Source organism: Sus scrofa, chromosome 17 (genome assembly GCF_054392235.1).
Source record: "Sus scrofa isolate SSC_HxYL_T2T_F1_AM1 chromosome 17, Sscrofa_HxYL_maternal_Yorkshire_Landrace_v2.0, whole genome shotgun sequence".
NCBI classification, from domain to species: domain Eukaryota; kingdom Metazoa; phylum Chordata; class Mammalia; order Artiodactyla; family Suidae; genus Sus; species Sus scrofa.
In genome coordinates, this window is record NC_139399.1 from 66,167,932 (window position 1) to 66,195,619 (window position 27,688).

Sequence of the window (27,688 nt, forward strand, 5' to 3'; positions counted from 1 at the left end):
CTAGCCTGGGAACCTCCATGTGCCCGGAGCGGCTCTAAAAAGCAAAAAAAAATAGATGTCCTCCTGTACACGGGGTGCAGATGTGACCTCTCCAGGGGACAGAGTCTTATATTACACCCTGTTCAGGTTTAAAATAACTGACTACAAAGTTGATACCATTTAAACCTAGTCATAGTTAAGGCTTAAATTCACTGCCTTTCATAACTCTGTCATTACAATTTATAGAAAAAGTTTCCCTCATTTCTAGAACACCGCGTAGTATTTTGCATGTGAGACTATGTTTACTAAATATAAAACTGAACTATATTAATTTCCTTAGTCATTGAATAACATGTTTTATGCATACATACAAATTAATGCATCAATTTATATAATACATCTGACGTAGGTTCTCACAAAATTGGCCACAATTCCCTAAAGAGAAATCCAGCTGCTGCCTGATGAGGTTTAAAATCTGTAAGCTCAGAGCAACGGTCCGCACACCCTTTTCCAACAGTGTCTGTTTTAGAGTCTTGGCGAGCGGAACTCCTGCGTTTGGCACCGGATCTGCCGCGAGGCCTAAAGGGCTGGGAAGGAAGCGTTCAGCAACCTGGCCCACTGGGATCCCCTCCTTGCTCACCGCCGCCTGGACGAACAGAAGGCCATGGCCAAACACGGGACATTCTCCAAGAGTGATCAGATGGTGGAAAAAAAGAAAACGAGAACTCGACTCCTTCAGGAACATTCCAAATTACGACTCCTTCAGGAATGTTCCAAATTAGCAATTTCAGGATCTTCTGGTCTGAGGAGCGGTGTGCGGGTGCGCGCCGGAATTTTAAAATCTCGATGACTGAATTTGGTCAGAAACACAGTTCACGTTTTCTGTCTTGACCAAGTTCTGGGGCACAAGTGCTGCCCCCCAGCACCCGGTGGGGAAGGCAGAGGCTGCTGAGTCACACAGGCCTAGGTTCAGGGCCTAACCCGCTGCCTTACTGGGTTCACTCTTCTGAGCCACCTGTACCGGGGAGAAGCAAGCAGGATGGCAGATCAACTCTGCAAAGGCCGAGGAGCGCCCGCCTGTAAGGGTTAGGAGCCTGCCCCTCCGTGACTCCCCAGGACTCGGGCCCTGAGGGCAGGGACCATGTCTGCCATGGGACAGCTAGACCCCAGACCCCAATCCAGTGTCCAGCCCTCTGTGAACAAGCAACCCATGCTGCTCCTGTCATAACCACCAGCCTCTGCCCACTGCGGCTCAGCTTACACGTGCATTCGCTCACTTCATTCCCACAGCCAGCTGGGGGAATCAGGACGAGCCGAGTTTTACAGGTGAGTCCAGTGTGGGGGTGACACTGGAAGGTCTCAGGACCAGCAGCAGCAGCAGCAGCAGCAGCAGGGAGGAGAGTCCAAGCCAGGAATGTGGTTTCCGAATCCTCTAGATCTTTTCCCACTAGAGTCACAACAGCAGCTGCTGTGACTGAGAGCATCCCAGGTGCCTGGCACCGTGCGAGGCACCTTGGGGGCATCAGCTCACTAAAGCCTCAGGACCTCACCGGGGGCGGGGGCGGGCTGGACCCCGGGACTCCGCTCCACGGAAGACTGAAAGGCAGCAGAGACGGTGCTATGCCCAAGGCCCCTCGGCAGGGAAACAGGAGACCCCCTAGGAGCGAGCAGGTTTGGACTCCAAAGTCGGCCCCTTAACCGCCAGGCTGCGAACCCCCACTGCATGTAAATAATAATCCCTAGGACCCCGGGAGGTATGCTTGGCAGGTACCCTTTCTTTTTGCTTGTGTTATTGCGGGCTTTCTAAGTATTTCATTAGTGAAAGCACCAAAAAAAAAAAAAAAAAGGATTTTTCTTAAACAGAATTCGTTGGTGCCTTTTTCCTCCTGTTTCATCATGGATTGTCTACATTCCAGAGAAAGAACTTTGAAATAAAAGCTAAAATATCTCGTCTACCCTTTTTCCTGAAACTAACGTGTGGCACTGACCTCTTCCTGACAAGTCTGTGGCCTCTGGCCTGCAGGGTGTGACAGTGGCACTGAAGTCTGCAGCCACCGCAGGGCCCCAAGCCGGCAGCCAAAGCGCCCCCGTGATACCCCAAAGGCCGACGGGGGACACCGGTGAGTCCTTCAGAGGCGATGGGGTGCTGCTGAGGGACGGAAAAGAGCCTCTGGAGCCCAGCGTCTGGTCCAATCACAGCTCTGAGATGAAGCTGGGTGATGGGTTCGTGGAGATTCATCCCACTGTGTGTGCCCTCGGCCTTTGACAGAATATGTGCATGAGGGGAAGTTAAAGTTGTTAACACTGTAGCAGAAAAAAATCACGCCTTGACACTTCCTGTGTGCTCTTGACAAGTTACTTAACCTCTCTGGGCTTCAACTCCTTCATCTAAAGAAACTGGTCTACAAGGTACGTGGACTCGCCCCGCTCACGAGAGGGTAGCTGCTACTCTTGAGGCTCAGACGGGGGATGAGATGCCTGGCCCTCAGAGGCAATCAAGAAATGGCAGCCACCACCCCAGCCAGACACAAATCGCACTCTCATCCCCACGATGCTAAGTAGAGAGGGTGACCCAAGGAGCCGAGCAGGCCCTGAACTTCACACTTAAAGAGACTTAATGGTCCCGGACTTGCTCTGTTCCCCACCCCAACCTCCTCCTTCCCTGCTGAGGGGAGACACCGTGATGAGCAGCCCTGGACCGGACGTGGCAATGGGGCTGCGCCTGGCCCTGCTCACCAGACAGGAGGTGCTGGGAGCACAGGAGGTTGTCCGCCTCTGTGCCCAGCATCCGGGGCGTGCCTGGCACACAGGAGATGCTCAGTCATGCTCCAGGGGCTGAATGCCCATGCAGGCTGGTAACCCCGGGCACGTCCCTGGGCCTGACTGGGTTGCTCAACAATCTCCTGGGGGTGAAGAGGGTTCGGTGTGCTGATCCCCAAGTTCCTGGCTAGTCCCTCCGCCAGAGCGGGGATGCTTTTCCTGATGTTCATGAAATGCACGTGGCAAACATCCGTCCAGGGCAGACATGTCCCCCAGGTGGTGCTAACCTGACACATGAAAGCCCAAGCTTGCCTGCCGACCCACTTCGAACAGTGCCCGAATCTTAGCATGAGCTCCTTGATGAAATTTAATCCCAGGGCACTCTCACTGTTTGAACGGAACTTCTGCAGAATTGCCACCACCTGGGAAAAATATCAGACGAGCAAATTTAAAATACTGCCATCTATTTGAATTATGAGTACTACTCTACATGGAAACTAGACATTTTTATGCACCCTCCCACCTTTAAAATGAATCTATAAGCATGGGAGAGAGTCATTTTTGTCGCAGTAATCATTAGAACACAGAGGGGAAAAGATGTTTAAATCTATGGCAACACACACACACACTCACGCATATAAAATCCTTCATAAAAATGAGATTTCAAAAGGGACTGGCATTAGACAAATACATTATTAATCTTAAGATTCCAAATTTTGGACAATGTCCCCTTGCATAATAACTAAAGCATTACCTTTCAGAACATGTCATTTTGATAAAATTTTAACGCCATCAGGGTACCTTAGTAAAGCAGTATTTTCAAGTGTGGGTTTTTTTTCCCCTCAGTATTCACAGCTGATATAAGCCCTCATAAAATGGCATCGGCTTGTCTAGGCTGGAGTCTTTGCTCAGTACTTTTCTACAAAACCGTGCTACAGAGTAAACCCAACCTGTTTTTTAGAAAAACACGAAGACACTGTTTAAGGGGTTTCACATATAAAGTGATTTGTCCACAATTTTCATCACTCGAGCATTCGCCTTAACAAAACAGCTGTCTTCAAAGAAAAAAAGATAGCTATTGCACAGATTGATAAAGCTATAACACAGTCCCTAATTTCAAAACTTAACAGCCGCTTTCATGGGTCGATTGACAAATTAAGGCCGGGGGCGGGGGGGATAAAGGAGTTAAAATGAAAGAAACATAAATATTCCTTGTTCTAAAAATTAGAATAAAAATGTATTATATACATCATCAAAGGTCATGATTTCTTACTAGTTTGAAGGAGAGCCACCGAACTTCAGAAACTTTATCGGCACACAGCTTTAATGGAATTTGCATTAAAAAATCATAAACATCATTGGAATTACAGAGTTCCAAAATCAGTATAAGCTGTCTGAAATTAAAGAAAAAAAACAAGAAATTTGTTTATGGGACAAGAAAACACATTACGAATCTCTCTTTACTCTTATTTCATCTTATACATAAAAATAGCCAGGCTGGGAGATCAACAGAAGCAGAGAGCTGGGTGAAAACGGCCATGCAAAAAAAGAAAAAAAAAAAAAAAGAAAAAGAAAAAAATCTTATTTCTTCATCTCTCTCTCACACACAAATCAAACAAAAAGGATATAAATTAAACTTTGTAAAACAGAGGCTGAGAAATTTATGAATAGAGATTTAATATTTCAACTTTAGGTTATCAGTTCGAAAGCACATAAAACTTTAAAAATCAGATAACATAAAAATAGCCAGAATGTTGAAGTTCCCAAAGATCAACAGATCAAGGGGAAACAAATGAGATTTCACTGTCTCCGCAGCGTTCCTGAAGCTGCAAATTAAATTTTCTGCTTTTGCTGGCCGGCTCACGCACTGTGCACAAGCCTTTTCAGTCCAGCGAGGTCCGCCTGGAGAGCCAGACCGCTTTACTCGCAGGGAAAAAATTCATCAGATGGCTGGTGGGAAAAACCTACCAAAGCCTTCGATATTTTCTAAATGGGAATGGGGAGAAGCGTATGAAAATAAATGGCATTATTTCCACACTGGCATAGAAAGGAAATGAAAAAGAGATTGTAGGGAAGTTAGAACCAGAAGCCAGGAGTACCGGTGAATACTTTCATATCGAAAGGCACTGTTTTCAGAAAAATGATGCCAATATCATGGTCACGGAAGCACAGCATTCCTATCAGTGGCTTTGGCATCAATAACCACCGCAGAGATGTGAGATAGCCCGCGCCCGCAGATAACGCCGTCGGGGCGAAACGAGCCGGCCCGGCCGGGCCCCTGGAAGCGGGTCATCGCAGCCGGCACCGGCTCGGGTTCCACATCGTCAACGTCCTTGTGTCCCCGTCCCCGGTCCCCGGCCGCGGAAGCGGGCCAGTCGGTCCCCAGGTCCGACTCCATCCCGGGTCCCCGTTCCCATCCTGGTCCCCGGGGCCGGGCTCCGTGCCCACCGCCCGCGCCGACCCCATCCCCGTCCCCATCCCCATCCCGTCCGGGTCCGGGGCCTCCATCCCCGGGCAAGCGGGCCAGCCCAGCTCGAGACGGACCTCGCCGAGTTCCCGAGTTCTGCCGCTAGAGGGCGCGATGCCTTCATGGAAAAAAACGTGGGCCTGTTTTTCTCCGTTCTCTTAGAATAATAATACGCCGGGAACATGGCATAATGACTGAAGCCTCAATCTCTCAAATTAAGCATAATGATTAAGGATCACAGCGAAGAGAAAATCTTTTAGTTTGCCCCCGGCATCGGCCACATCATATCCTGAAGAGCTGCAAAAGCTTGATGGGTTTCTACAGGGAAGACAATTATTCGAGAGATTGCTAGTTGAGGACAAGAAAAATGAAAACCAGAGATACTGAAATAAATCTCGGCAAGGTGAAAACTAAAACCCAAACAACAACATCACGCACACACAAACCCCCTCAGTACTGCGGAGAGCACATCAGAGCCTCGGAAAGGAGAATTACTTAAAGTGACGCTTTTGCCCTTTCAGAATCCCTAAACCCTTCATAGCATTCCTCTTGCCTGCACGAAATGGAATTAAATGACTCTTTCGCACACAAAATGATGTACAGATCTGAGCCTCCTTGGGGGACGTTTTTATTTAATAATCAGCTCATCTGGGTTAGACCTTTTCGTATCTCTCCCTGTAGCAGAATTTTCTTTAGGAGCTGAAATGTAGAAGCCACGCCACCCCCCTTTGCAGGGAGGGGCTGCACTCAGAATGTTCAAGAAAGCTCTGGCAAAAAACTGCTCCGATTAAGAGGAGAATATTGAAGAGCGGGTGATTCATCTTTTATTTGGTTCGAATAAATTGCCTTCTAGAACAGCAGAACACTCTAATTCCAAAGTGACTCTCGCCCTGTCTGCCTCTGAAAATGAATGTCTCCGGAGACTGTGGTATTTGGAACTTCGAGCTTTGGAATTCAGTTTATCCCTTAATAAAAACATAATCTCTTTATCCCAAAGAACACCATTACTGCTGCTTTAGAAATCAATTATAAGGTAGGAAAATTAAGAATTATTCCAATTTGCCTTCTCATAGCCCCAAACAGGTTTTACGTCCTCTGCCAGGTCACATGGAAACCTCCAATTCCTGCTGTTATGGGTCACTGCAAATGCCTGAAGCTGATAAAGGCATTCTCTCCTCTTGTCTTCATGAAGCGACTATTTTTTAAAAATGTATATGTAGAGAAAAATATATAATCCTTCCACATGTCCCCCAGTGTGCTGTGCTATTATACCTCAGATCCTACATCTGTCACCGGCAAGAACCATGCCCTGACGCCTCGGGCTCCATTACCCCGCCTGGCTGTGTATTAGCTTTGCTCTTAACAGCCGTCAGGTGCAGCCCTGCACGCCTCCACCCCTCTCCCCTGGCCAGTGCATGCGCTTGTGTGTGTCTCCACATGCCCCCCACTCGGCCTTCTTTCATAATTTCCTGCCTGAAAAACAAGCCAGCACGTGTGTGCTCGCAAGATAATGCCACGGCTGCCTCCCGGGGAGGCGACGCTGCCCCGCGCTCCTGCTTGGGCGCCACAGCACGTACCAGAGCCCATCAAGGGCAGCTCTTGGTCGTGAGGATGCGAGTAATTAGCTTCCCTGGGTCATTTTAACTCTTACTTTCACACTCATCATTCCTTTGGGGGGACAAAAAAAAATGGCAAGCAGGGAAGCAGCAACGTCTTGTAAGAAAGAGTCCTTCGTGCAGAGCTGAGACTGGATTTCAGAGGGCTCTCTCTTAGCTGACCGCCGGCACGTCACACACCCCCAGGGAGCCCAGTCCTTCTTTCTTGCAGTGTGCTGGGCCATCTGTCTACCAGCCTCCGTGGAATTAGAGCTCCAAGGGCCAGGGCGATTAGGAGGAAAGCTATAAAAAATAGCCACCCATCGCTGAAAGAACACCCACTTTAGGGTTGGGATGATCTGTTTCAACTGGAAAAAACCCAGACAGCTGCCTTTTGTTTTTTTCACTGATACCTTACATATGCAGGGGTTTAAACAACGGTGCTGAAGCGGGGAGTCTGTTGCTTTCAATCCTTCTTCCTACCTTTAGAAAGGCACACAGGTGCCTAAGAACGCCTGTGCGCACTGCATCCAGGTCCTTTAAAAATCCGTTGAAGATGGGCACCCGGTCGGCGGCCGTGAGCTGATTGCCGAGGATGACAGCCGGCTCGTGGACAGAGGAGGCCAGGGTCCGACGTACCTTCCGCTGGGGGCGCACAGCAGACACACTGACCACAAAGGCAAAAGCACAACTCAGTGTCACCAAGAGCCGGAGGCCGTCTCTGGAGGAAGACAGATACTGCCCGGTGTTGACCACTGCAGGCTTTACTTCCTCCAAGACCAGTAACCATGCCCACTGTGCCCCCTAAAATACACACTGGCGAGCCCTGTAGCGGCAGCCCTCTCTCCCCAACTAGGCAGCCCGTCCTATCCCGTGCGCGCCTCTGAGCAGGCTGTATTTACCTGCACATCGGAAGCCAGCGTCTCGTAGGTGTCCTTGAGGGAGTGCCAATGGGGCCTGCCCAGGGCAAGTGCCACCGCCGGCAGGCTGGAGGCGCAGTGTTTGGCTGTGTCAGTATCGACGGTCTGGGCTCGAGCCGGGTCGGTCGTGGACACATACTGATCGTACTGACGGTGATGGGGCAGCGGGTGAGGCACTCTGTCCTGGGCGACAGGAGAGAAAGGGCAACGGCATCTCTCGGGAGGGGAGGGGACCACTCGGGGGAGGAAAGGAGCGAGGAACTCGGGTGCAGACCGACCTCCACGAGGGTAGGAGGCCTCCCCGAAGCTCGGGGCTGGGCGGGGCGAGCGTCTTGCTTTGCAGGGAGTGAGATTTCCACGTGGCCCACAGTTAAAGCGATGCCTGCATTCATCTCTCTGAAATCGGCCCAGCGCTTGCTATCCCAGAGCCCAGTCCAGAGGGTCGGCGTTGGGTTAGCCCGACGCACACAGCTCTGGCCAATGGCACCTGTCTCCTCTTTTCTTGTAACTGCCCCAGCGAGACGGCTGCAGCCCCTTCCCTCTGCTCCTCGCCGCTTCTTGCCAACTGACGGGACTCAGGCTTCCCAAGACATCAGCCACTTAGCTTTTTCTCTGCAAAGACAATGGGGTACAATGATTAAAAACCTTTACGAGAACTTAAGAGCACAGCAAGCTAATGCTCGAGGTAGAACCAAACCAGACACGGTTCAACAAAAGAAACTGTTAAAGGAATTCCCATCCTGGCACAGCAGAAACAAATCTGACTAGTATCCATGAGGACGCAGGTTCGATCCCCGGCCTTGCTCAGCTAGTTAAGGATGTGGCGTTGCCATGAGCTGTGGTGTAGGTTGAGGACGTGGCTTGGATCTGGCCTTGCTGAGGCTGTGGTGGAGGCCGGCGGCTACAGCTCCGACTGGACCCCTAGCCTGGAAACGTCCATATGCTGCAGGTGTGGCCCTAAAAAGGACCACAAACACACACACACACACACAAAGAAGAAGAAGAAGAAGAAGCTGTTTAAAAACTTGTCCAACAAAAAAGGAGATAAACAGCTCATAATAAACAGACACTAAATATTAATGTATACATGTCCAATTCTTTTCTCATATTTGACTTGTTTTGTTAAAATATCTTTCCAGATTGTTCAGAAGACTTGAAATACTACTTTAGAATTTACTTTTTTTAAGCTAGAGAGGAAATATTAGCAACACAGATTATGAACTAAGATATGTCATTAATATTGATGGCAGAAAAACATTTGGTTCCAACAACCATTCTTAAATTTAACTTCCAGAAAATGTAAAGTTTTGAGGTGCTTTGCTTTTCAGGGAACAAACCTGTAATTTAGATTTATTCTCTTCAAGTGGGGCAGCGTCACGCCTCTGGCCAGCCTCCCGATGGTCACTGGCTCCTCTGCAGGGCTGGCCTGGACCCTACAGAATGGAGGGGGGCACATCAACTTAGGCCACGGGAGGAAGCTGTCCTGTGGCTCCCCCTTCAAAGAACCCTCTTTCAGCACCAGAAATGACTTCTGCGAACCAAGGCCAGCACTTCCCCCAGAGGCAAGAGCACCTCTCCAGATGTGAGACGTACATTCGAGCAGCTGTGTATGACACGGTACAGCTCGGCCACGGCAGGTGCCGAGACAACCAGATTTCATACATTTTCATTTCCAGACTCTGCCCCAGGCCCTACAAACGGCTGTGAGCACCAACAGCGTGAGTCTACCTTACCCTTCTTGAAGCCCCAGGGTCCCCGGGGTGGCTGACCAATGCCCTTAAGTAAGAGTCGCATGTTCAAAGCAGAGACGGCTCCAGAAGGCAGGGTGATGCTGGCCAGAAGCAGCAAGCGAGCGAGCACCTCCAGGAGCTCCCTGGGGCTGGAGGGGGCAGCAAGGCCAGACTCCAGACAGGGGGCGGAGAGGCGGGGGAGGGACCACGGAGACGGAGGGAGACAGCGTGGCCAGTCCAAGAGGATTCGCGGAGCAAGCTCTTCTGAGTTTTCACGTGTACAAACACTTCTGGTGTTTGCTGCTGAACCTGCACATGAGGTTAACAATGAAAATGAGCCAGAACATCCAGCAGTGACATACTGGCCTCTGATCATTGATTAACATTAACTGAGATGCGCCTGACCTTCTCCTTCGACCATAGCATGGACCTTCCTCCTCGCACTTGAAATGTCATACTGTCCACTAGCTTCATGGATCCTGACGAATCAGCTCAATATGCAATCCGGGAAAGTCGATTAATACCCGGACAGATGCTCCGTCTGCTCCGAGGCCCGCTACCAGAACCTTCGGTTCCCAAGGTTTTCCCTGAAAGGTACAGCTTATTTTAATAGGGGGCACGATAAAACAGAAATGTTTGGGTATGATAACCTAAGACCTCAATTCTCCAAGTTAATAAATTCACATGCATTAATAAATAAAAAATCATTACTCTTCTCTGAGGAATCAGTTTGATTCCAGAGTCTTCGGTGCAACCGTTACGGAGAGTGCTTATTGCAGGAGCCAAGGGATGGTTTACGTAAACCAGCCAAGTCAGGGCAGTCCCAGGAGGAACTGCAAGGTGCTGTCCCCAGAAAACCACCTGTCAGTCAAAAGACATGAGGGGAAGAGCGAGCCCCTGCCTCCCCAGAGCACTTCGGGACCAAACTGGGGCACTAATGTGGCAGAGTGGGAGCTGGAGCAGGGTCAGTGCGAGGGCTCGAGTGACCAGCCAGCCTCCCAGCCTCACCTCCTCCTCTGCTTAAGCGTTTCAAGGTTTTCATTTCTTTCTCCTTCTATTTGTTGTGGTTGTTGTTGTTGTTGTCTTTTTAGGGCCATACCATGGTATATGGAGGTTCCCAGGCTGGGGGTCGAATCGGAGCTATTGCCGCTGATCTACACCACAGCCACAGCAAAGTGGGATCCGAGCTGTGTCTGTGACCTAAACCACAGCTCATGGCAACGCTGGATCCTTCACCCACTGAGCGAGGCCAGGGATTGAACCCGCAACTTCATGGTTCCTAGTCAGATTTGTTTCTACTGCACCACGGCGGGAACTCCTCTTTGTCCTTTTTTTGCACCTCAAAGCATCCTGACTGAGCCCACAGGAACCCGAGTCAAATCTACCGTGAACCAGAGCCACACGGGCCCTGGTTCTTCCCACGGCGGGTTCACTCAGGAGAACCAACGTGGAGAAATCCCTCCGCCCTTCTTCCTTTTCACTTCTGTATCTGAAAGACGCCCAAAGGCCACTGCATCTCCCACCAAGGCAAACGTGGCCAGACTTTTCCATGCAACGCAGATGATTTTTGGACTCCAGATAACAACGGTAACAACATGAGCTTTCTTGCCTATTTTTGGAAACAAGTCAGCAAAATAGGACTTCATCTCATTCCTTACGAATCAAAGGCAACCTTAACCAATTCCTAAACATTTCTCCTCGGGCTTTTTCAATTCGTCTTTTGGTTCGCTTTACTGGACCAGACCAAGGGGGTAAAGGGAAGTGATGAGTTAGTTTAACCACAAAAATCAAAATATAAACTGTGTGAATGGAGAAACAACGGGGTTCTGGAGACCACGAATTGGAAGAGATTCGCCCTCGTCGCCCACGGAAACGAGGCGGTGCCCAGAGACCATGACATAAAGACCAAGGACCCTCCCTAATTTCAGTTCTTTAGCCTCCTCAAGCCCCATGAAGGCCCCGGCTCCCAGTGGTCCATGCACACATCTAGGCGTCAGGAGGCCGTCAGAGCCTCCAGCCACAAGCGCACCAGGAGCTTTGGAGAAACTCCAAGCAAGTAATGAAGAAGTGGGAGTTCCCATCATGGCGCAGTGGAAACAAATCCAACCGGGAACCATGAGGTTGCGGGTTCGATCCCTGGCCTCGCTCATCGGGTTAAGGATTTGGCGTTGCTGTGAGCTGTGGTGTAGGTCACAGACACGGCTCTGATCCTGCGTTCCTGCAGCTCTGATTTGACCCCTAGCCTGGGAACCTCCATACGCTGCAGGAGCGGCCCAAGAAATGGCAAAAAGACCAAAAAAAAAAGCCACTGGCTTTTCAGAATCTCTCCCCCAAGAATCAGCAGGCCAGCATCACTCCTGGAGCAACCACATGGCAAAGGCGCGCCCACGGGACGGGCGCTAGGTTGACGCTCCGCCTCGAAGGCCACCGTCAACTTTACATTCTAGGAGGTGTGTGAACGCACCCTCGCTGTCACTGAACCAGGGAAACGGCGGCCGGCAGGGAGACGGTGCTTGGACGGCCAGGGCCCCCGGAGGACCAGGCCTTGTCTTTGGGGAGGAGGGAGGTGCTCTGTGGTCTCCCCACCTGTGCTTCTGTGGAGGAGAGAGAGCAGGGCTATCCATCACCGGATTGATTGGTTGTCTAGTTATCCAAACCATGACCTTAAGAATAAAATTAAGTTTGCCATGTATCATCTCTGCCAGGATCTATTAATAAAAGGAAACGCAGCTCTGTGATTTCTGTCGCATCCTCAGTGGCCGAGGGAGGGGCAGACACTCACGGCGATGTGTAATCGCCCGGCCTCGGAGGCCCGGCTGTGCCACCCAGAAGCCGACGCGGGCAGCGGCCGGGCGGGGGGCAGGGCTGGGGTCGGCGACGGACACTCCGTTTGGTCCCCCTGCCGGCTGGCGCTCGGGCTCCCGCACAGAGTCAAGCTGTGTGGCTCTCAGGGCAGCGGGTAATACCCGAACTTGAGCTGCAGGAAGAGAAGTTTCGAGGCCCTTAACAACTTCGGCGCGTGGGGATTCGCTTCACCACGAGGCAGGCTGGCTGTGGACGCGCAAACCTGCTCCCTGCCTCATCGGTCCCTCCAAATGAGCTCTCACCGAGGCGGTGATGTTTGCAGCCATTAACTTTAACTAGTTCAACTAAATGCCAGCCATGCGCAGAGCATCAAATCTGAGCTCAAAAAGCCTCAATTAGGCAAATCAGAGCTCAGTTCCACCGTCCTCCACAGAAGGACAACACGAGGCGGCTGAACGCCGCTGTGGGCGAGGCCCAGCTTTCCCTGCCACACGCACCTGCACGCCCCCGTGCGCGGGCATCCATCCATCTACGTCCACGCGGTCGGGGACGGGTCCCGCTCAGCCAGCCCCAAGGGCCACCCAGGCTTCTGCCCACCGCACGACCACTGCAGACCCTCCCAACAGCAAAGCTGCCACCTTTCGCACGCCTTTCTGTGCAAACAAACCCGCCTTTCCACATCCCCAACCTCCAAACACCCGACACAGAATCCTGCCCGCGCCCCGTTTCCTACTATAGTTGAATTCTACAAGATTCATTAAAACGTGGAGAGCTCGTCACAGCCTCACGCAGGGCCCGGGCCAAGGTGCCACCTCCTCGGGGCAGCACACGAGACCCTCTCCTGTGGTCTGAGTGACGCTTCCAGCCACTGTCCCTTCACAAAGACCCAATGTGCAGAGTATTTCGGAATCTTGGGAGGTCCCAGACCCCTTTGAGCTCTGATGAAAGCTGCGGGTCCTCTCTTACAAAGAAATTAAATGTATGTGGGCATCCTACAAGCAACCCTTTCAGGAAATTGGAAGAAAGCTCTGGCAGGCCTCCCTCCGCTTCTCCAGACGACGGAGTCCAGGCTGTGGCCTGAAGCCCACGTCCAGTGGGGTGGTCTTCCCCCAGATGCCTCCTCTGCCCCCAGGGGTGGGCTCCCCCAGTGCGGCCGGCCCACGCCCACCCCCACCCCGGCCCCGGCCACTCCCTACACTGCGTGGCTGTTTCCACAATCCCCTCCATCAGACCGCATGGGCCTCACACGTCCGTCATTTACGGCCCCAGCACACAGCCCACGTCCAGGCACTGAAATTACTGCAGCTTTAGAGATGCGTTTTCCAAAAACATCCCTTTGTCTAAAACTATTAGAAGCGATACGTTACATGTGCTCGTTCCTTCAGCACTCACTGACTTAATTTCCTTGATACATTTAAAGACAAAGAATAATCACAGGACTAACTGGATTTTCGCATTTCCTTTCCCGAAAGCGTCACAGATCTTTGCCCAGCAACAGCAGCAAGTGCTGCTTTTTTTCCAATTTCCCCAACTCAGGGAAGAATACAAATAGAGCCCTGTGTAGAGAGAGAAGAGGCGTGATGATGGATGTGGATTGCAAGGCCTGGCTCCCAGATCAGACGCTCAGTGGGAACACTCATCACAGGATGAAAAATACCCCAAAGAAGAAGTTGTACTTTTCCTGGCTGTACAAAGGCCAAAACCTTAAGGTGGAGGTGAGGGCTGAGTGAACAGGCTCCCAAAGGCGCAGCACCCTTCCCTGTCCACAACTAGAAAGGGCAGCAGAACACGGAGAGCGAGAGACCCACGTCTAAGAGCTGATGGCATGCCCCCGCCCCCGACACGCCCGAGAACTACCCGCTTTCATCTGAGAACTGACTTCAGACGCACACAGCTAGAAGGCGAGGAGGCAAACCCTCCCAGGGACCTGCACAGCAGCACCCCTGGGGGAGGGGGACTGGGCCAGGCAACCTCCCCCCCCCCACCATGGGTGCAGGCATTGATAAAAGCAAGTACACGCACCGAGGCCCCCGCGTCGCGTCGCACAACCTGGAAACAGCCCACTTTCTCTTTCACAACCGTGGATGGCAGTTACCTTGAACCTCTGAGTCATGCATCATATGCTCCTGCTGCTTCTCAAGGACCCTCTGAATCTCACCCTTGGCCACACAGCCCCTCTGCACGGTCTCGGGTGGGCTGCAGTCTTCTGGCCCAGGCCCAGCCTCTCTCAGGAGCAGCTCCAAGTCCTTGCTGATGTCAGGGAGGGAGCTCGCCCAAAAGGGAAATTACTGAGTACATCCTCAGGACTCTCAGTTGGACCGGGGGGTCTGGTCCAGGACGACCACGGACGGGGGCGGCTAGGCAGCACTGGGGAGCTTCGTGGCCTCTGGGCAGAGCCTGGTCAACTGGGCTCCAGCCAAGACAGAGTCTGCCCCTGGGTTTTCTATTCGGCCACCGGAGGAGCTACTGACATACAGGGAAGTGCCGGTGTCCGAGGATGTGTCTTCCACGGGCGGATGCGGCTCTGCCTGCTCTGGCCTCGTGGGGCTGGGCTCCACTGAAGGAAGCGCGCTTTTAGCGCCATGGAGCGGGCCGGAAGTCCAGAGGGAACACGTGAGCGCCACAGCCTTGAACACCCACCCCTCTCCGCCTGGCCACCCAGCCTCCTGCGTCTCCTGGAGCCAGAAGATCATAACCTCACAAGAGGATGAGAGGCCAGTCTGTGCCCTCTGCCCTACAGGGAGGATTCTGTGCACTGGAAATGCCACAGGAAGGGTCAGCTGGTCCCTCATCACACTCGGGTGGTGCCCAAGCCCCGGCTTCTGCAGGAACACCTGCCACAGCAAGATTTCACCCACTTCTGCTCCTCAGGACCGCCACCAGGGGGCAGGCATGAGGAGATGACAGGTGCCTAGGCTGTAAAGGGCTGGGCTTGGTGAACCGCTTGGGAAGCCTTGATGGGGAGATGCTGCCTGTAGGCCTGGCGTTCGGCAAGGAGTCGGTGACTTTGGTGGAGAAAGGGGGGAGGGTGCACCAACCTTACAAGGGCTTTGGACCAACTGGGAGGTAAGGCACGGCCTCTCATGCCCCGAAACTACACTACCAAAGAGGAAATGTTTGTCAGCTGCCTCGGACGGGCTGGTTAGACTGTACCCATCAACTTCCTAGAAGAGACGGGAAAAAAAATCCAGGATCAATCACTAGAACTTACTAGGAACACAGCGCAGGGCCCACTAACAGTGGTTCAGCAATGTCACCTCTCCATGCACGTAAGATCCTATGGCACAGAATTCTGGGGAGACCTCACATTTTCCCTGTGTAAATTACCCAAAGAACTTCATTAATCAAAAAGTAAGAGAAAATTTTCTTTATAGGTTATTTAATCACTACTCTCAATGAATATTTTATCTAAATTTAGGAGACACAGTAGCTTCATTATTTATAACCCACTAGTCATGTTTCAAAATCATTATTGCAATTACTTTTTGCTTCTTTACATAATTAAAGCTCTAATATTCCGTCTTGCCCAGAAGGTCACTGTTACGAAAACTCCAGACAAGATAATTGCTAGAATTTTAGGTGGAACGGGATCCTGATAATTATCCTGGCCGAAACTTACCAGCTGAGGACGCGCTGCCACCGCTGCCCCTGCTGGGGGACGCGGGGGTGAAGCCCGAGTCCAAATCTGGAGCCCGTGGTCGGAGGGTGCCGTCCCCTCGAATATAAGGGCCAGCCCTAGAAGGGTTTGCAAAGGTGGAGATGAAGGGGCCTCGGGCCTGGAAGGCAGCCTGGAGCACCTGGAACCAGAGGGAACGGCACGGTGAACGCGGTATCGGCCAGGTCTGGTCCCCGGCTGAACAGGTGCGGACCACCAGATAAGTCACTGTCGGCCAACTTACGTCTAAGCAGATATACCCTTTCGGAGGCAGTCCCTGAGCTCCAAACAAACTGCTTTGCAACAGAAAATAAGGAAAAATTTAGGACCATCATGCAGTTTGTATTCTTCCAGAATATTAATCCTTTTTTTTTTTCCTCCTGGCCGCGCCCGCGGCATGTGCAAGATCCAGGGCCAGGGATCAAACCTGCATCACAGAAGCGACCTGAGCCACAGCAGTGACAACGCCAGATCTTTAACCCGCTGTGCTACCAAGGAACTCCCAGAATATTAATTCCACATCAAATAATTCCAGACTCTGTGAAGCACCTCGACAGACCGGATTGATCATTACAGGCAGTTTACAACCGCAACGAGAAAAGTTAACGGCTCTGTGACAGCTGTCTCCGTCTCAGCTCTCATTTCTGGGCGAGGCGTTTGCCAGCGATGCTGAGGCCTGTGTCACTTATTCCCTGCGCACCAGGCCGCTGAGATTGTGGGGACCCGGTCCTCACCGTCTAAACATGCCAATCCGCAGGGTACAGAAGAGACAGGGTACAGTCACGCTCCCAGAAGCCACATGGAGGGCCCGAGTGGCCACATTTACCCATCGACGGGGGTTGCGGATCCGTCGGATGAAGAGCGGCGAGAGGCAGGCCCGCGGACCTCAGAGGACGCGTCGCGGGACACGGCCACGAAGCTCTCGGCACAGGCTCTCGGCAGCCCCCACACGCTGTCCCAGCAGAGCACAAAGAGCTCGGGGAGCCACCAAGGCTGATGACAGCGGGCCCCTCTGACTCGCCCCAGCCCGAGGAAGGTGCACTGTTCCAGTGACGCCGCCAAAGCAGAGCCAGCAGGTAACGCCACAGAGAAGGGGAGCACAGAGGGGTCCCAGAGGAAGCGTCTGGAAGCCCCATGGTGGCGCAGCGGAAACGATCCCAACTGGCATCCATGAGGACGCGGGCTCCGTCCCTGGCCTCGTTCAGTGGGTTAAGGATCTGGTGCTGCCGCGAGCTGTGGTGCAGGCCGGCAGCTGCGGCTCCAATTCCACCCCTGGCCCGGGAACTTCCATATGCTGTGGATGTGGCCTAAAAAGTACTAAAAAAAAAAAAAAAAAAAAAAAAAGAATCACCTGCAACAAACAGAGATCATGATGTGTAATTTCCTTTGCCTCTTAATTCTAGACAATGACGTGGCTCAATTTAACGAGATGGTCGCGAAACCACCAAAAGGCTGAACGGCTGACGCTTGTTACGTGAACTACAGAGAAAAATCGTCACTGCCGCTGAAATGCTGGATTCCCCAACTACTGCGCCCACCCGGGCACCGCGGTCTTTGACTGGGGCGTTTCGGTGGCAGAAGGCAGCCACGCAAGGGCTCCCGTCCACAGAACGCGCACTGCGTGCAGACGGGTGCGACTGACCACTGCCCTGGATGCTGACGGTTCCGAGTCCATCCACAAGTTCACGTCCGTCCGCCTTGGTGTGACTGAGACGTGCGGTGCTTTAGTTAAACCAGCTGTGCCCTCACCGGGTCCCCCACTTCTCAGCCTGCTCGGCTCTTGACCCGTGCTCCTTTGATAGCGGTACGGAGGTCGGGGTTACATCCTCCCTTCGCGGTTACCCTTTAAAAGTAAGGCTGTGGTTTTGATATCCTAACATAAAATAGGCAGCTCCAGGAATAGAAATATGTGATCCTGTAAATATCCACCTCCAGAGAGACTGGTACGCTGGTCACTGCTGTTCTTCCTTCAGATACGTGAAGTCGAGGGTGACACTGCATTCAAAGCAACAGCCCATTACAAACTAGGTGGGGTTAGAACTATGTTCAGTGGCTCATACTTCAAACAGAATAAGATGAGCTTCTGCACTTAAATTCGAAAATCACTTAGAGATTATACTTTCTGAGGTTAAATTCCAACTATGCAGGCAGAAGTGGCAGGTGCTTGGGCAGCACAGTTCTCTGGGTGTCTGGCCCCGGGCACGCAGTGAAGAACCAAAGATGAACATGGTGGGGGGAGGCTCCCCCACAGCAACACCGTGGTGAGGTGCAGGGACGGACACACAGGCCCTCTGAGCAGGGTGTAATGAAATGCTGGACAGGGAGGGGAATTCTCTCTGACACAGTGGGCAGGTGAGTCTAGACAGGGAAAGAACTCGACAGAGGCAAAGGCGCATGCAAGCTGGCTGGAAGTGTGAGCAGCACCTCCACCCCCTCTGGCAGGGAAGACGCTGGCGGCGGGGGGGGGGCATAAGAAGCAGGGGTGAAGGTACATGAGAGCTGGAGAGTCCCCCAGCTGGCCAGTGGCGCAGTTCTCCACCTGCTGTGCCTGGAGTCATCAGGTGCATTAGCACAGACACAACTCCAGGCCCCACCCCCTTTCGTCCTCCAAACGATTTGGATGCATGACCAGAGGTCAGGGCACAATTCCAACCCGAGGGAGGAGACTGGGGGCAAGGCAGGAAAGGGACTTGTGGAGGGGCCAGAGGGGACGAACGAGGGCCTGGATTTTAATCTGTAAACAAGAACACATCCCCCTGCTGCTGAAGCCTGGAAGCAAGATGGCACAGCAGAGTTCTAGAAAGAGCAGTGGAGAAGTGGCTGAGAGAGGTGCTTAGACAGTGAGGAGAGACCAGGGGAGAGTGACCAGTGAGGAAGGGACAGCAAAAGTCCACAGGAAGGCAGACAGGGTCTGCTTCCGCTCAGACAGACTGGCGGCCTGATGCTGATGAGAAACACTAGCTTCAGGAGTCAAGAAATTTGAAATTGATGAATGCGAGGCTGAGCTGCCATTCCAATGGCAGACTCATAAACACGAAACTTCACAACTAATTTCAAAAGGCCCTAAGAAGTGCATCAGCAATTACAGTGGACAAAACCTCACATACCAAAAATTTCTCAGTGGCTTCCGGTCCAACAGCGCAACAAATACCACCAAAATTTGTCGCGCACACCTTAAAAAGGCAAAAGGCACACTCGTTATTCTAAGATTTCTTTTCGTCTTAACAAATTGTGAAAACTAATGAGCAGGAACCTTGAGAGCAATTTCTCCTCCACTCAGGCAGCTAACAAGCACGTAGGAAGCCCAGCGCCCACACGGCACCACGCCGGTGCCTCCGCGGCATTGCAAACAGAAGATTTACAACAGCGCACCACATGCTAGGACTTTCTGGCTCCTAATTATCTCAATACATAATGCATTTGGTTGGCGAGAGAGCCAAAGAGGCCCTTCATATGCTCTGCATGGTAAACAAGACCTAGCTCCTCGCCTCTGCACCATGAGGGGGCGCGCGGGGAAGGAGGATGGTGCCACAGCCGAGTGGAAGGTGACGCAGCTCAGGGAGGGGCTGGCCTTGCGAGGAAGAATCTGACACCCGAGGGACAAGCGACTGAAAGGGGAGGTCGGGGCAGGGGCTGCAGATGGAAGGGGCAGCAAAGAGCAGAGGGCATTGGAGCCGCTCGGCCCCCGTAATGAAAGGCCCGCACGTCTGGGCAGCGGCGTCAAAGCGCGAGCCCGAGAGGTCCCCGTCTCTCCATTTACTCTCACGGAACCCTGTGCTGCGTGTCCCCACATGCCCGAACTGGCCACGCTTTTCTTCCAGACTGCGTCTACTGAGGAAGGCCAGAAACTTTAAAGGACTCCATTTAGAATTCTTTAACCCTTTAATTTTTTTGGTTTTGAAACTGCATGTTCCCACCTTCCGAACGTGAAAGAGCTTCCCATCAGCACAGAGTTCACAGAACCCAGGGAGCAGCAGGCGTTCAGCTCTGCCCTTGCTCAGCACTGAAGCCAGCCTGCAAACACCAAGAAAACCGGGGTCACTTGAAAGAACACAGCCCAGATGTCACACATATCATGAAGTAGATCCCAAAAACGAATGTGCAAAAAATTGCCTAAAGACCCAAGAAGCCAAAACAGAGAACACCCTCTTTTTTTTTTTTTTTTTTTCCACCTTTTTGCCTTTTTGCCATTTCTTGGGCTGCTCCGGCAGCATATGGAGGTTCCCAGGCTAGGGGTCGAATCGGAGCTGTAGCCGCCGGCCTACACCACAGCCACAGCCACGCCAGATCCGAGCTGCATCTGCAACCTACACCACAGCTCATGGCAATGCCAGATCCTCAACCCACCGAGCAAGGGCAGGGATCGAACCTGCAACCTCATGGTTCCTAGTCGGATTCATTAACCACTGAGCCACGACGGGAATTCCGAGACCACCCTCTTTTGCGTTCTGTCAAGTTATATCAATAGAAGGGTGATATTTTTCAAGTTTTACTCAGATTCCGTTTGTCTAAAGCTCAAGAGTTAGCGTTTGACAGGTGCCTACTGTCTGTCCAGCAGTAGGCACCTGCTTATGAGCATGACCTCTTTTCCCTTCCCCAAACCCTACGATGTATTATTTACCTTCATTTCTCCAGGTGAGGAAAACGATGCTCAAAGAAGGTTGGCAGTGTCTCCACAGCCAAACAGTGGTGTGGCGGGACATACAGTAACAGCTGCACAAAGCATCGGGCGATCACCAGAGAGTGACCAAACACTAACGGGGACCAAAGGGGAGGAGTCCCTGGCGAGGGGGAGCCGCCCTGGCTACACAGGCAATGATGCTGCCTTTCTGCCCAGGGTACCCCTCGTTCTACATGGTTATGCGTGGTAGCTGGACTTCAAGCAAAAGCTACTGTTCCACTGGCTTGAGAAGTCAGGGGACAGAGCCCGAGGCGGCCAGGGTGGCTGGAAAGTGAGGGTGGAATCCTGGGAGGGAAGGGAGGAGGGAGGGAGCCAAGGAGCGAGAGCCCCCACCTGCAGTTAAATCCCACTCTAATCCTCAGCTGCCCTCAGCCCCGTGCGGGCACAGGGGAGATGGTGAGGTTCAGAGAGACGCAGTGGCTTGAAGGCAGAAGGGACTGTGTGCTTTTAGCTGCTGAGCCTGCAGAGGAAAAAGAATCTGAACTGTTTACAAAAACAAGGTCAACACTCTGCAGAGGAAAAACACCAATTTCAGAGCTTCTGCAGTGTTCCATCGAGAGGATACATTAGATAATAAAAATCCACAGGCGCTCCCACGTGGCGCAGTGGAATCTGACTAGGAACCACGAGGTTGCGGGTTTGATCCTTGGCCTCCCTCAGTGGGTTAAGGATCCGGCGTTGCCGTGAGCTGTGGTGTGGGTCGCAGACACAGCTCAGATCCCGTGTTGCTGTGGCTCTGGCGTAGGCCGGCGGCTACAGCTCCAATTAGACCCCTAGTCTGGGAACCTCCATATGCGGCGGGTACAGCCCTAGAAAAAGGCAAAAAAATAATAATAATAAAATAAAATAAATAAAAATCCACAGACATGAAGAAAAAGGGGGAAATGCGACATACTCAACAAAAATCTCAGTCAGCGGCAACAAATCCACAGAAGGTCCAGGTGTTAGAGTTAGTGGACTTTAACCTAAATAGACATTTCTCCAAAGAAGACATATGGATGGCCAACAGGCACATGCAAAAATGCTAATTATTAGAGAAATGCAAATCAAAACTACAATGAGGCACCACCTCACACTGGTCAGAATGGCCATGTGAATAAGTCTACAAACAGCACGTGCTGGAGAGGGTGTGGCGAAAGGGGACCCTCCTCCACTGCTGGTGGGAATGTAAGTTGGTATGACCCCTACGGAGGACAGCCTGGAGGTTCCTCAGAAAGCTAAATACAGAGCGACCACATGATCCAACCATCCCAGTCCTGGGCACACATCCAGGCAAAACATTGTAATTCAAAAAGATACACGCACCCCTATGTTCACTGCAGCACTATTCACAATAGCCAAGACGTGGGAAAAACCCAAATGTCCATTGACAATGCATGGATTAAGATAGAGGTACAGTGGAATACTACTCAGACATAAAAAGGAAAAAAATCATGCCATTTACAGCCACATGGATGCAACTAGAGCTTCTCATACTAAGTGAATTAAGTCAGAAAGAGAAAGACAAATACCATACGATATCACTTCTGCGTGGAATCTAAAACATGGCACAAATGAACCTCTTTACAAAAGAAACAGATTCACAGCCTTGTGGTTGCCGGGGGCGGGGGGGGGGGGGCGGAGTGGGAGGCACTGGGAGTTCGGGGTTGGTAGACGGAAACGACTGCATTTAGATGGAGAAGCAGGGAGGTCCTGCTGTGCAGCCCAGGGAACTATATCCAGTGTCTTGGGATAGACCGTGATGGAAGATCACATAAGAAAGGGTTGTATATATAGGCACGACTGGGTCACTTTGCTGAACAGCAGATACTGGCACGGCACTGTAGGTCAGCTCTATTTTAACTAAAAAAAGAATTAGCAGCCGTGAAAGCAGCTGTTATAAACGTGCTCAAGAGCTGAAAGGAAAATCGGGTGATGACAGGGAGCAGGGGGAAAATCCCATCCCAGAAACAGAACCTCTGCAAGAGTCAGGACTTCTTGTAATAACGCAGTCGCCTGGTCGGGCTTCCGCTCCTGCAGATGACAACTGCAGAATCTTGAAAGGAAACAACAAAACAACTATTTAAGAACACTGGAGAGAAACCAGAAGGTGGGATCCAGAGGGGACATTTTTCCTAAAAGATGAACAGCAATGGGAGAAATTTGCAAGTAAGGTCCAAAGTCTGGGTCTACGTTTTCCTGAGAGCTCTGGCTGACTGCTAAGCGACACACACAGGGAGAGACCCCAGGGATCTAGCAGAAAAACCACAGCCAGAAATGAAACCAACTGAGCAGAGGCTTCAGCTGCTGCTTACCACAAAGGAAACAGACAAGACAACTGCCTGCTACGTAAAAAAAAAAAAACCAAATCATTTTAGAAAAATAAAACAGAATCCAGAATCTCTGTAGTATATCATTTTAAATTTAAAAAAATTTTGTGAATACATTACACATACATAATAACAATGTATATGAAAACAAAGTACAGAGGAGGAGAGGGCTGAGCGGAGCCACTGCTGCAAGACACCGTATTTTCTGAAAATCCCCAGTAGAGGGATTAAAATGCAACACCATAGAAATATTCAATTAGCTCAAGAGAAGGCAGGAAAGAATTAACAGAGGAACAAATGAGACAAATGGTGTTCAAATAACAAAATGGCAGAATTAAATTCAAAAATATCAATAATTACATTAAACACACATGGACTAGACACTCCAATTAAAAGGCAGAAACTGGGGCGTTCCCATCGTGGCTCAGCGTTATCAAACCCGACTCGTGTCCGCAAGGACACGGGTTCGATCCCTGGCCTCGCTCAGTGGGTGAAGGATCCAGAGTTGCCGTGAGCTGTGGTGTGGGTCGCAGACACGGATCGGATCCTGTGTTGCTGTGGCTGTGGTGTAGGCCAGCAGCTGCAGCTCCGATTGGACCCCTAGCCCGGGAGTTTCCATAGGCCGCGGGTTCCGCCCTAAAAAGACAAAAAGGTAAAGGCAGAAACTATCAGATTGGACATAAAAGCAAGACCAAACTCTCTTCTAACGAGAGGAGGAACATTTCAAACGTAAAGACACCTAAGGTTTTGGGTAAAGAGAGGTAAACGAACACACGCTGACAGAGAGGAAGCCAAGAGGGCCAGAGGGGCTCCCGTGACAGCCCAGAAGACCACGAGCTGCGGATCCCTCCCGCCCCGAGAGCAGGAAAGCCGCTTCCTAGGAACAGAGCCAGCACATCACAAAGACACAAACACTAAATGTGCAATTAAACGCTTAGAGGAGGAAAGAAGGTGGGCTGAAAAATACTAAGATTCCTCCTTAAGAAGCGAGAAAACTACAGGCAAGTGGAACTCAAGCGAGTAGAAGGGAGGAAAGAGTAAGGAGAGGAATCAGCGAGAAGGCAAACAAGCAACAGAGAAATCGGCAAAGCCGGGAAACGGTTCTTTACAAACATGGGTAACATCGATAGACCCTAGCAAGACTGATCACGAAAGGGAAAAATGAGAGCGAGAGAGGAAAGCAAATTACCAACAGCAGAAATGAAAGGGATGCACTACAGACCTTACAGGCACTAGAGGGATAAGGGGACACGGGGAGCAACTTTGTTCCAATAAATGAACAACTTAGATGAAGCTAATAAATCCTCTAAAATACATAACTCACCCAATGGCACAGGTAAAACACCAAAATCTGATGCGTCCAATATCTGTGCTGAATCAGTTATCAAAAACCACCTCACAAAGAAAGCCCTAGCGCCGGAAGTTTTACCGGTGAATTCTAACAACTATTTAAGGGGAAAACAACACCAATCTTAAACAAAATCTTTCAGCAAACAGAAGATCAGGGACTACTTCCCAACTCACTTTCTGAGGCCCCAACAACCCTGGTTCTCACACCTGGCAAAACATAGCCGGACGAGAAAACTGCCTCCAGCAATCCTCCTGAATGCCGATGTGAGCACCTCCGCAAAACGCTGGCCAACACACCAGAAGGTCAAGAGGAGTCGGCGGCAGACGCCAAGGCTAGTAGGCGAAAGCCTGATGAAAAGCGCGCTTGCGCGGCTGCAACGTCACCTGCCTCACGACCCCAGAGCCCAGAAACAGCGCAGACAGCAGCTCTGCCCGCCCCGTCACCAGAGCCAACGCCACCAGTAACCTGCCGTGACAAGACTTGCAAGATCCCCTGCCCGACGTCAGAGCCTGAATATAGCGGCGAGGAAACGGCAGACGGTCCACCACAGCACTGGCCTGTCCTCTTCCAGGAGGTGAATGTTAAGAAATTCCGAGAAAGACTTAAGATCTGTGCCAGGTTAAAGGAGCCCAAAGAGATGCGACGATTCAGCACCATGTGTGATCCTGGACAAGCGACATTTGAACAGGAGCCGTGGATGAGACGTCAGCATTATATCAAATGTGCTGATTTTGATCAGTGCGCTGCAGTTGCTTAAGAGAACATTTCCTTGTTTTAGGAAATACAACCTGAGGTACTTAGGAGTAAAGGGGCACGGGTCTCCCATCTACTCAAAGTGGCTCAGGAAAACATACACGCATACGTGTGTGTGTGTGTGTGTGTGTGTAAACAGAGAGAGGATGTGATTGAGCAGAGGCAGGAGTTCCCGCTGTGGCACACCGGGGTAAGAATGCAACTGCGGTGGCTGGGGTCACGACGGAGGCGTAGGTCCCATCCCCAGCCTGCCGCCACGGCTTAAAGGATCCAGTGGCTCAGATCCAGTCCCCAGCCCGGGAACGTCCATATGCCATGGGTGCAGCCATAAAAAGTAAACAAGCCAATAAAAAAACAAACAGAGGTAAACACAGACCGCTGGAGAAGCAGGATAGAGGGTATACAGGAGTCCACTGCTCTAACTTTTCTACAACTTTGAAACTAAGACAGAATGAAGCATTACCCAAAAAGAATGCTTAGCGGACTCTCCAATCCTCGCCTAAAAAAGGGGGGGGGGGAAGGGAGGACTTCCTGCCTCGGAGTCTGCTCTGCCCACTGCACCGCCCGGCCTCCCCACCCCCAGCAGAGCGAGTCCCCGGGAGCGGCTCTCCCACCTCTCGATCTGGAATCTGCGCGCAGCAGGCAGGAGGGGAAAGAAGCCCTCCTAGGGGCGGGGTGGGGGGGCGCCCCCACAGCACAAGTGAGGGGCAGGCTCATGTCTTCTGAACCGGAGGATGCGCATCTCTGATCTGATGCTGGGCAGAGCTGCACAGAGTGACAGCCGCATAAATGAGACACGAGGCTTCGTATCCAGGGCAACGGGCACTAAAGAGTGCCCGGCACCTGCATCCACCCTCGCCATCCGCCACACCCACAAGACCTTATTACTACCCGTATACAACAAACCCAGAATCATTAAAAGTCCGCACAGCAAGTGACGAGAAGCGATGTTCCCGGGGCCCGGGAACTGCTCATCTGAAGGAAGGTCCTGGGCCGGTTGCTGGGAGCCAGCTCTTCCTTGCAGCCCAGAGCCACGACGCTCTTTCTAAATAAATGCACAAATAAAAATGTGCTCCAAAATAGGAATGACAACAAAAAATGAGGAAGCCTTAATGCGAAAACGTGTTGGGAGAGAAAAATAGGCTTCTGACAATTAGTTATAATCTCAGAATGCTAATGGCCTTCCTGCAAGCAAGAGGAATTATAATTGGTCTCCAGTGGCCTGTTTATGCTGTCGAGATATAATTACAGGATACAGCGCTTCCAGGTTTTACCGATTCATTCATTCGACAACTAACATTTATTTAGGACCGACTCTGGGCCTGGCACTGTGCTGGGTGCCGATGGCGGAGAGACAGCTGTGTTTAAGAAGCGCCCCATTTTGAAGGAGAAATAAACAAACATCGGAAGTCCCCAATTCAATCGCTGAGTGACAGAAGACAGATAGGAGCCAAGCCTCCTGGCTGCGTGAGGGAGGGAGGCACTAATGCTTCCTGGCACATCAGACAGGCCTCACAAGACAAAATGCATTTATGTGAGGAAGCAGGACGTAGGAAACCAGCAGGTAATGCGCACACTCAGTGCTGTGTAACTCGATTTTAAAACGCCTAGGACATGTCCCGCTGGCCAGCTCTGAGTCTCCCAGTCCTGTGTACACGGGGGTTGCTGGCATCAGAACCAACTGATTGTAACTTCCAAAGAGAGGCAAAAGTCTCATGACCAGACGCACGATTTGCCTACGAAGGTATTTGGTTTCCCTGGAGCAAGACGCCAATTCCTGCAAAACGGCGCTGCTCCGCGAGTGGGTATGTTTATTATGTACACATGGACGCAGCAGCAGCACCACCGCTCAGTCCATATGGCTGCAGAGAAAACGCCCCAGACACAAGGATCCTGGAGCAGTGCAGTTTGCTTCTTTTCTCTCCCATCACCTCCTCACAAGTACACATCAACGGCCACGGAATTTGGGGTGTCACCCACAGACCCACTGAATGAGAACCCCGGCCTCCCGCGGGAGCTCTGCTAATCACACATGTGGCCCCTGTTCCTTGAAGAATGAAATCCGCTCTCTACCCAGGCTGCCATTTCCCAGCTACAAAGAAAACAGCACCCTCTGAGCCCCAGGACTCTGGGGACCCAAGGCATGAGACCCCTCCGAGTCTCCTTGGTCCCCAGGTGACAGGGGAAAGAAGACACAACAGCTTCTGAGTCTGGGCTGAGCACACACGGGCCAGGCAAGGCCCCCACACCCCGAGTCCTCCAGGCCCCAGGCGAGAGAAGTGGCAATTCTCCTGAAACACCCCAAAAGGCAGATGTGTCTCCCCCCGGGACGGGGGGCAGGGTTCAAGACCATTTTTGTTCTTAGCTGCATTTGAAAGCCTGCACACTTCACGTTATGATATCAGCAACCCACTTGGAATGAAAAACACAGTTTATGAGAACTAATTTGTTCTGTAAGTGAAATGTGAAAAGAGCTTCTTGAAGATTTGTTCTATTTTTCCAAATATTTTCATCCAAGAAGAAGAAGAAGAATACTGCTGACAAGAATGGAGTGGCTGGAAACAAAACACAATAAAAATCATGCAAAAATGCCTGTAGCATTATTTTTCATGGTATTATCAGTCTTTAAGGATAGGATATCTTGTTGTCAGCTGTAGCCTTGGAAACTTGCCGATAACCAACT

At 51.4% G+C, this 27,688-nt stretch overlaps 2 protein-coding genes across 16 annotated transcripts in view; both read right to left on the reverse strand.

Annotated features, from left to right (window-relative positions):
- Window positions 1–261: 261 nt before the first annotated feature.
- PPP4R1L (protein phosphatase 4, regulatory subunit 1-like) lies at window positions 262–8,333 on the reverse strand. 15 transcript variants are annotated; one of them, XR_014831950.1, is made up of 7 exons: window positions 8,000–8,333; window positions 7,704–7,904; window positions 7,285–7,446; window positions 4,013–4,133; window positions 3,027–3,161; window positions 1,968–2,125; window positions 262–994 (listed from the first exon to the last, which is right to left on the reverse strand). XR_014831950.1 is itself a non-coding variant. In XM_085003132.1 (6 exons), the coding sequence occupies exons 1-6, from the start codon at window positions 8,111–8,113 to the stop codon at window positions 949–951; spliced, it is 816 nt and encodes a 271-aa protein (XP_084859258.1). In that variant the 5' UTR covers window positions 8,114–8,333; the 3' UTR covers window positions 262–948. The 15 variants fall into 15 exon arrangements, 12 of the variants coding, with proteins under 12 accessions (XP_084859258.1, XP_084859256.1, XP_084859261.1 ...); XR_014831949.1 differs by having other exon boundaries at window positions 1,968–2,239; XR_014831951.1 differs by lacking the exon at window positions 1,968–2,125.
- A 725-nt stretch (window positions 8,334–9,058) lies between these two features.
- Window positions 9,059–27,688, reverse strand: part of LOC146395405 (uncharacterized) — a 67,452-nt gene continuing 48,822 nt past the window's right edge. Inside the window, exons 6-8 of the mRNA XM_085003182.1 lie at window positions 9,857–10,038; window positions 9,455–9,760; window positions 9,059–9,154 (exon numbers count right to left, since the gene is read on the reverse strand). The gene's annotated coding sequence lies outside the window, so the exon portion shown is untranslated. The remainder of the gene's footprint in view (window positions 9,155–9,454; window positions 9,761–9,856; window positions 10,039–27,688) is intronic.